Source organism: Physcomitrium patens, chromosome 6, assembly GCF_059467195.1.
Source record: "Physcomitrium patens ecotype Gransden chromosome 6, ASM5946719v1, whole genome shotgun sequence".
NCBI lineage: Eukaryota > Viridiplantae > Streptophyta > Bryopsida > Funariales > Funariaceae > Physcomitrium > Physcomitrium patens.
In genome coordinates, this window is record NC_143415.1 from 17,079,269 (window position 1) to 17,088,225 (window position 8,957).

An 8,957-nucleotide genomic window follows, 5' to 3' on the forward strand; every position below is an offset into this window, starting at 1 on the left:
AACAATAAATTGATCTTTTAAAACTAAAGGAGTTATATCTTTAAGAAATTAAGTTAATAATCTCAATTGATACTACTTTTATTAATAAAGTTTTTTCAAGTATATCAACAAATAGATTATTTGTGATGTTATCTTTATGATAAGTCTAATATTTTTTATTTTTAAAAAAAACATTTGTTGTTATAAAAGACATAAACATAATTCAAAAATTTAAGCAAAATTATGTATTTTTTAAGCATAACATGACTCTTTGTCTAAATAAATTTTTTAACTTAATTAAACTTTGGAACATATTTGAAGAAATTTATTTTAGCTTCAATTACAGAAATTTATCAAAGGATTTATTAAATCTTGTAATAGTTATTCTTAAACAAAGACATTACAATATTAGTTCTATAAACTTCTTCAATCTTTACTTATTCTAAAATAATATTGATCATTTGTTATAATGGATTTTTTTTATACATCTTATTAGATCAAATTCTTACAACTATATTTGTATAATGCTAGATCATTTAATTAAAATGACTTATTATGTATCTTTTATAAAAATTAGTATTTAAAAAAGTAAAAAAAATAAAAAAAATAAATTACTAACAATAAAAAAAATAAAATAAAAAAATAACAACAAAATATTTTTTAAATAATATATATTAATATTACAGACTTCTAAATAAATTTATATCTAATTAGAGGGATAAATTTGAATCAAGATTTTGAAAGATACTCTTCAACATATAAAAGGTTAATATTAAATAATCTTTAATTTTTTTTTATTATCAAATTGATGAACAAATAGAATGTGTGAATTAATAGTAAATCAATATTTAAAATTTTTTATCAATTAATATTTGGAAAATTCAAAAACTTTCTTATAATTGGTAGAATTTTTATTTAACAATGTGATATATTCTTCTATACAACAAATTCTATTTTTTTCTAATTATAATTATTTTCTAAAATTTGATACTTTTGATTTTTTAAAAGTTAAAAATCTAAAAGTACAGTATTTGATACAAAGAATAATAAAGTTTATACAAAAATAAAAATATATCTAAAAAAATCTTAAGGACAAGATAAAAAAAAACTATTAAATTTTTATGTAGAAAAAAACAACTTCTTATTAAAACATGTAATAATATATGATTAATTTTTATTATATAAAAATATATTTATTTATTTTCATATCAAATATTATTAACATAGTCAATATAGATTCATCTTATATTTTATGCATCTCTTTTTAAGTCTTATTTTATAATAAAAAAATTAGAAAGAAAGCAATTACTACTACCTTTTATTAAAAAAATTTATATGCAAAAGTAATACATTAAGTTTGGACTCAAGACATTTATTTTTAAAATAAATTTAATTTAAATACATATATTTTTTAAGTTTAAATTGTATATGAAAAAAATATTTTTTAATAAAATTATGAAAAAATAATTCTACAGCCAATCATTAATCTTATATAAATTTTTAGTAGAATACTTAGAAAGAAAAAAAAAAATTCAAACAATATAAAACTTTATATTTGAGTATACTATTAAATTAGTATTTTATTTGATATAAGAGTATTATTACTTCCTAAATTTTAAATTTTTCTTTTAAATTTTTCTACTAAAAGTTTTTTTTATAATTTTATTAAATTAAATAATTTAAATTCTTAAATTATAATTGAATTAAGTATAAGTTTTTATATTTTATTATTTTTTAAAGTAGATATATATATATATATATATATATATATATATATGTGTGAAGGTAAATTTCATCCCTCAATCCAAATTACAAGATAGCCTCAAGTAAGAGTTCTTTATAATTGGTAGTATGAAGTGGAAGTAGCAAGAATAAGAAAAAAAGAAACACGATACAAATACTAGTGAAACAAGTGCAATCAAGAAATTGTTCACCACAAAACTAATCACAATTTGTTCATTGAATTTTTACCTAATAAAAAATAAAAAATATATTTTTAGAAATTTAATTTTATTAACTTTTCAATGGTACAAGAAACATATAAATCCAAATTATTATGAGTAAGCTATGAAAGATTAAAGATAGAAGATAAATAATAGAAAAGTTTAGTGAATAATTTTTACTTCAAGACTAACTTGCTTAAGAAATCAGGAGTTTGAGCCTCACCAAGGCTCACAAGTAGTGTATATGGGTCTCTAAGAGAGGCTATGATGCCTTAATCTTATCCTCCTAACTACCTTCAAGGTGCTACAACCTATATAAGACTTTTGTACCTCCATTCTTACAAGGATTACACCAGTTGTTGGTCCTTCTATTTTCGACTAGTAAAACCAATATTTTTTCATTTTTGACTACACTATGGTGTTTAAAAACATCCAATCAGTCTAGAAACCTTGTATGGCCTTCAAATCTTGTTCCATTTCTTCATAATGGCTCCTAGACTAGTAAAATTTATTTTTACCAAAGTCTTGGAAATTGCTCTAAAAATTCCTAAAAAATTCTAAAGAAATTCTAAATAAATTTAAAATATATATATAATATTTTTATAATATTAATATCAATTTAAAGCTATATTTTCGTAACTTGATAATCTTTTATAGTAATAAAATTAATTTAAATTTATTATAAATCCTACTTTCTATATAACTAATTAAAAAACATGAGGTTCTTTCTCATGCTTCATCTAACTACTAAATAATATTTATAGTTTTTTTTATAAGTAATACATATAGATATGAGGCCAATATAAATTTTCATCTTAATAAATAACCCTTAATACTCAATAATAAGTAAAAATACTAAAAAAACTAAAATAATTGCCTTCAAGACTTACTAAGATTCCATTTATACAACTAACATTTTAATTTTCAATTTGTCCAAGGATTTGATTATTTTCAATATATATATATATATATATATATTGATGTTAAGTTTAGAATTTTAACAAGTTTATTAAAATACAACAATTGGTTTAATTAGTATAAACTTTTATTTAATTTATTTAGATGTTTTCATTGATATGTTTTTTTGAACTCTTTGTAAAGAGTATTCTCAAGTTTGAAATCCAATTTAAAACTATATTAATAAGAAAAGAAAATTATTAAATATGTATGTTTTTAAACTTGTGATATTAAAATTTATTTTGATAATTCTATAAGATGCCACAAATTATAGATACTTAATAAATTTTTTAAAAATTACTCAAAAAATAAAATAATCTTCGAGCATACAATATAAAAATACTCTTAATTATTTTTAATACATTTTATAGAAATAAAATAGCCAAAACACATTAATTATTATTTTTTGGACATGTATATGTCTAACTATATATATATATATCTCCATGTACTCATATAATTTTTAAAAAATACACAATAATACTGAGATTCAAAATGGTGCATGAAAAAAATCTTCTACTTTATTATATATTTGAATAAAATAAGAAAGAACAATTATAAATGAATAATCAAGTTTTGTGGTTATGGATAATAGATACCAAGACCAAATCAAATTAAAAAGAAAAATTTTTTTAAATTTTTTTTAAAGAAACCAAAATAAATAAATTAAAGAAACTCTCAAGAGAATGACATTCATCCATCCACTCCATCCAGGCAACGTCCAGATGTGAATGGTTCATCGATCGCGCGACATGCATCCACGCATCATTTAATTGGATGAAAAACGACCACATCAATCCCATAGGCATCCACATGGGGTGTCGTGTCGAAACGGGAGGAAATGCCGTGAAGGGATCCGTGAGAGGCGTGATTTCCCTTCTGAATATCACGCGCTGACAGGTTGCTTAGGCGGTGAAGCTTTAATTACCCTTTGTTTATTTTCGGGGTGCGCCAGCTTTTTCTGTTTTTTCTGTTTTCCGTTTTTTTTCTTTTTGTAGGGTAATGTTTTGGAGGAGAAGAGAGTGGCACAGAATAGAGGCGGATTGTAGAGGTTGTATTCAGGCTCGGGAGGTGCTGGTGGAGGGGGAGAAGTAGCGGCACGATGAAGGGTTTTGGGAGTCTTGGGAAGTTGAAGAAGCAGGGAAGTGGGACGGTGGATCTTAGCGGTATTGGAACCGGCAATTGCAACGGCAACTACGGCGGCAATGGTCCGTCGGTGCTTGTAGATGTAGCTGTGGCTGACTCTCCGAAGGTTGAGAAAGCAAAGAAGGCGCCCAGGGATGAGAGTTCTAAGAAGCAAGGTTTAATGTCAAAAATTACGAGTAGGGCTAGTTTAAAGTTGAAGAAAACTAAGTCGGGAACTGGTCCGCCTGCATTGCGCGTCTCCAAGTCCGAGCAGGAGTTGGCGAGAGTTTTCAAAGTCTACGACGCTGACCATGATGGAAAAATTTCGTTAGTGGAACTTAGAGCTGTGCTGACTACTCTTGGCGGTGCTATTTCAGAGGAGGAGGGTGTCCAACTCATGAAAGATATTGATACGAATAATGATGGATTTATCAGTTTGGCGGAGTTTGTTGCATTTCACGTATCTATCAAGGGTGGAATTGTCGGTGGCGATATTTCTTCCGTAGATGATCCCTTGAGAGATGCATTTCAAGTGTTCGATAAGGATGGAGACAAGCGCATATCTGCTGATGATCTGCAGTCTGTCCTGGTTAGTCTTGGAGATAAAGGTCATTCACTTGAAGATTGCCGTCAGATGATCAACAACGTGGACAAAGATGGGGATGGCTATGTGGACTTTGAAGAATTTCAAGAATTAATGGTTGGCTCATAGATAGGAATTTGCATAGAAGTCGAATGATCCGCGGGTGTTGATTTTTGACGGCATGTAGTTCGCTTGTGTGCTATTGAAAGTTCCGTTTGGACATTCGCATGTGCCCAGATGTAAAGTTCATTCATGACATTTCCTTTCCCTACTCAACCGCTCCCCCGCATTTTCAGTCCCTGGCGATCTTCTCGAGGTGAACAGAATTCTGGGGTTCATAGAATGTCAGCGAATCTGTCTTTTGGAAAATTTTCAGAACTGCTGTGACAGGATTGACAAAGTAACTGTCTTCTTCTAGTGATTGCACCATAGAGCAAGCGACACGCCCACGGTGCATACTGTAGCAGACGATTTCGGCAGAGTAGCAAGAAATAGCTCTGCATGTGTATTTGTAATTGCTGAAATGAAGCAGTACTCAAATAGCCGGTCTCTGGATTTTGTGCTATTTTCTTTTCTGATAATGGTTCTGTTGAAGAGTTTATTTATTGGTGTGGGATTTTCGGATAAGATATCACGTTGTGTTTGTATTTTAAACCCTCCATTGGCTGAATGAGTTTGTACATATGAAATCTGTGACCAGCTTAACGTTGAGTCTTCATCAATTTACTCTGTGCTATCGTCAAAATATTGTTAGTGCACGGTGTGAACATGTTGCCAGGCGTGGAAAGATCTGATTGAAGAGTTCCAGTTATACACACAAAGCTTACTGTCCACGTTGCCCTCTTTTACCAGGTTGTAGTCAAAATTCAAGAAGTGAGATTGGCCCAACAAACTTTCAAGCCTGACTTATGGGCAGTGTTCTGGTTTCGATTGAAAATCTCTTCTATTATTGATATTGAAGATGTACGGTACCGACTAATCGTTTGGTGTGCTGCTCACTTTCCAGAATTCTAAGTTATGTTATTCATGCATTGAAGGTATCTGGTGCGTTATGCAGGAACTTGCTACTATGCGCGCATTTATATGTCGGGTAGAGGTGCTAGTGCCCTCAGAACGTGGAACACGATCTGTGATTCTACACACAGATATAGAATTTTTAGATTTTCCTGTCGTAATTGTATCTAAAAATATCCAAGAAGTACCTCTTAAGTTGAAGAATGGTCTTAATAGTTGTGAAATGCAAAGAAAGAAAAACAAAAAATTACGACAGATTAAAAATCGATTGCTACAAAGAGTGTTTAGTTGATATGAAAATATTGTTTGAAAACAAGAAAAAACTATAATAAACTACAATTATCGCAACTTCATAGTTTTAAATGCATAAGTTTGTGCTTCATTTATTCGTATGTTTCTTGAAACATAGTTTAATGATATGCACTGCATTGAGAAGTTACAGAATGTTTGAATATTCTAATGTGTCGATCTAATTTTAAAAAGCTGTCATGTGCCTGGTCAAGTGTGATACGTACATATGAATTTCCAGTTTATGTTGGATCATGAGCATCTCTGTCTCTCTCTCGCTATATATATATATATATATATATGTATACACGCATGTATTCCTTCATATTGGTATTTACTGTGGCCATCACTAAGACACGAAGAGCACGAAACATACGCAGAATAATCAAATCTTTCTTAGCTTCGGCAAAGAAATTATACAATATTACATGATGTCCTGAGGTCAATCTGAGCATACTGCCTACCCCCAGTTGGTGGACCCAACCTATGGCTAGTGAATTCGCTCACTTCTCGGGGGCACAAGGATCCTCCAACAACTCATGTTTTTCTAATCACTTTATACAAGCGCAAGTGGCATTCTTGAGAACCGGCAGTAAGAACTATTGGTTAAGGCAACTTCACAAGTTCGACGGTCACAGTTGATCCAAATGACGAAATACTTCTGCTGCTACATACAGCTTCTCCACTGGTATATAAATATATGAACATGTAAGCTGAAAAGTCCACAAGAAATACAATCTCCACTTCGTCAAAGATGATCCATACTTATACAACGCGGAGGTAAATGAAGGCTCTAACTTTTGTAACAAACCGCACCAAAGCTCTGCTGTAAACAAGACTATGTTGGATGCCCCTTGAATGTAAGAATCTTTACGGTTGTCGTTCTCAAAGTGTATCTACACACCTTTCTAAGAAAAGTTTCCAGTTGTATCAACAGGTCTCACTTCTTAGCTTTCGAAAACCTTAAGCAGCGATACTTTTCACCGCTAACAGTAATCTCTAGCGCGCCATCCTGATTATCCAAGCTGGATGCTGTTCCCATAAGCACACTCTTCTCCTTCTCCAAATTCTCACGCTCAAGCCGTAGTCGCGTTTCTTGCTTCACAATTTCAGCCTGAAATATAGATAGAATTGACAATCAGTTCTTCAAGTTCGGACATTATAAGGAAAAGAACTAAGATGGAAAATCAAGATACCACTTACATGAATATCAGCAATTTCAACAATAAATACGATGATACAATTTTCTTTCTCGAGCATGAAGAGAGAGCAACAAGTTGTTCACTCATAAAATGTCGAACACACGACATAATGAAGATACTGAGGAGCAATGTACCGAAGGATACCTCTCTTCTACTAAGTTCCGCTTTCCAGGCAGCTTCTCTCTCCGCAACTTCGCGCTCCCTCTCGTCCAAATAGCTGTTCATCTCCCTCTCCTTCATAATGCGGTCCTGAATGTCAGCCTCTAAAGCTGCTTTCAAATCCCGTACAAAATTCTCTACAACAGCCTTAATTCGCAACGACATCTCAGCAGCGAGGTCCTCTCTGATGGTGATTCAGCTTCCTCTCTCAACTGGATTGCTTAAGAACACTCCCACACTAAAACTGCTGCGTTACTCCCATGTAGTCTCAGGAATCTGCACCACACGAATTTACATATAATATTAAGGGGTTGGAAATTAACAACAGATATGGTTAGTTTTCAGATAGGGCCCAATTAGAATCAGACATTATTCGTAAGAGTTCAACTTTCAACAAGGCATAGCATGAAATAATTTTCAAAAATTTCTTGTAAGAAACCAGTTAGGATGAACAGTACCGAATTGTAATATTAAGCCAATTCAAGCGAACGCTAAACTGTTCTCTGAAATTCTCACTGCCAAAAGATTTCGATCACGCATACACCTGCACTGTATTTACAAAACCTAACCCTAATTCAGACATTTCAAATCGCCCTATTTCAAAATTCGTCCGTCAAGCCAATCCGAATGCAAGCACAGGGAATGAACGCCACAAGGGGAACTGAGGCTTAAAATTCATAAGAATCGTGACACCCGCGTCGACATGGAAACGTCGATCAAGCAGTGGACGTTATTTAGAATAACAATACCCACACAATCCACAAATCTTTCAGGATTCATGACAACAAGTTCTGTATTCATACAAGAGGCAGAGCCCTCGCACCAATAGCCCACGACTAAAAAAAATCCTTTCAACTAAAAAAATCTGCAAGAAAGTAACAGTTTGAATACCTCCCTACTCAGTCGCACGCCGTCCCCCTATTCCATTTTCGGTGTTCTCAGACAGGTACCTAAAACTCTATCGGCGAAAACTACACGACTTAGCGAGCTATACTTCCTGGACCATTCAACCTTGCCAGGATCACTTCCCGGATCCTCGTAGCAAAAGAAACACGGCATTTCCAACAACATCTCCCACCTTCACTCTAACAGTCCCATCCCCACAAAACACCGCCCCCTCCGTGTTGCTACAAATACGGCAACTCACCCACCTCGAGGAAGCTGGAAAAAATCGCAGACAATTACCAATCATCAACAAACGACGTCGCTGCAGTATCCATATTCAGCGAGAGGCGACGCTGCAGCAGCAATCGGACAATCCACCACCAAGTTCCTGCACACTCGGCACACAAGCAGCGAGCGCCGAAAGGGGGCAAGGAACGGATGCAGCAAGTCACGGGTGGGTCAGCTCGGGCCACCTGACCGGGCCCGACCCGGTCCACGTCAGAGCCTTCCAGGACCGTCCCTGCAGCACATTCGCTGGAATATAATTTACTGTGGGCCAGCCCTGAATTGAGCTAGAGTTCCTGTTATCTTGTGGTGAGCTTTTGTTGAGTTTTTCCAGCCACGGAAGTGTCTAGAATAGTGGCCTTTTGCCGTGGCCCATGAATGATAGGGTGGAAGATCCAACTGTCCTAGAGCAAGCCCGCTTTCAAACCCTAATTTTTTGTGGCTTTCCACAAACCCCCTCATTTTGTTGTTCCAATGTTCAGGGTGCATTGGGTTGATGGGTTCAGAAATTCCAAACCTGAAGTGATAAAATGAAAC

General features: G+C 33.2%; 2 protein-coding genes across 6 annotated transcripts; one reads left to right on the forward strand and one right to left on the reverse strand.

Moving 5' to 3' along the window:
• Nucleotides 1–3,779: 3,779 nt before the first annotated feature.
• Nucleotides 3,780–5,168, forward strand: LOC112283209 (calmodulin-like protein 3). Its single transcript, XM_024521648.3, has one exon. The coding sequence runs from the start codon at nucleotides 3,982–3,984 to the stop codon at nucleotides 4,714–4,716; it is 735 nt and encodes a 244-aa protein (XP_024377416.1). The 5' UTR covers nucleotides 3,780–3,981; the 3' UTR covers nucleotides 4,717–5,168.
• Nucleotides 5,169–6,262: 1,094 nt separating this feature from the next.
• Nucleotides 6,263–8,525, reverse strand: LOC112283226 (uncharacterized). Of its 5 annotated transcripts, none has more exons than XM_024521686.3 (4): nucleotides 8,436–8,525; nucleotides 7,709–7,799; nucleotides 7,236–7,526; nucleotides 6,263–7,003 (listed from the first exon to the last, which is right to left on the reverse strand). In XM_024521686.3, exons 3-4 carry the CDS (start codon nucleotides 7,413–7,415, stop codon nucleotides 6,830–6,832), a joined length of 354 nt encoding a protein of 117 aa, XP_024377454.1. In that variant the 5' UTR covers nucleotides 7,416–7,526; nucleotides 7,709–7,799; nucleotides 8,436–8,525; the 3' UTR covers nucleotides 6,263–6,829. The 5 variants fall into 5 exon arrangements, with proteins under 5 accessions (XP_024377454.1, XP_024377451.1, XP_024377450.1 ...); XM_024521683.3 differs by having other exon boundaries at nucleotides 8,402–8,525; XM_024521682.3 differs by lacking the exon at nucleotides 7,709–7,799.
• Nucleotides 8,526–8,957: the final 432 nt, after the last annotated feature.

What these genes read in the sequence shown, in the direction of transcription:
- LOC112283226 (XM_024521682.3), bottom strand. Translation starts at nt 7,415, where the DNA reads ATGTCGTTGCGAATTAAGGCTGTTGTAGAGAATTTTGTACGGGATTTG. An exon ending in CGGAACTTAGTAGAAGAGAG is followed by an intron (nt 7,004 to 7,235) that starts GTATCCTTCGGT and finishes TCTATATTTCAG; the next exon opens with GCTGAAATTGTGAAGCAAGA.
- LOC112283209 (XM_024521648.3), top strand. Translation starts at nt 3,982, where the DNA reads ATGAAGGGTTTTGGGAGTCTTGGGAAGTTGAAGAAGCAGGGAAGTGGG.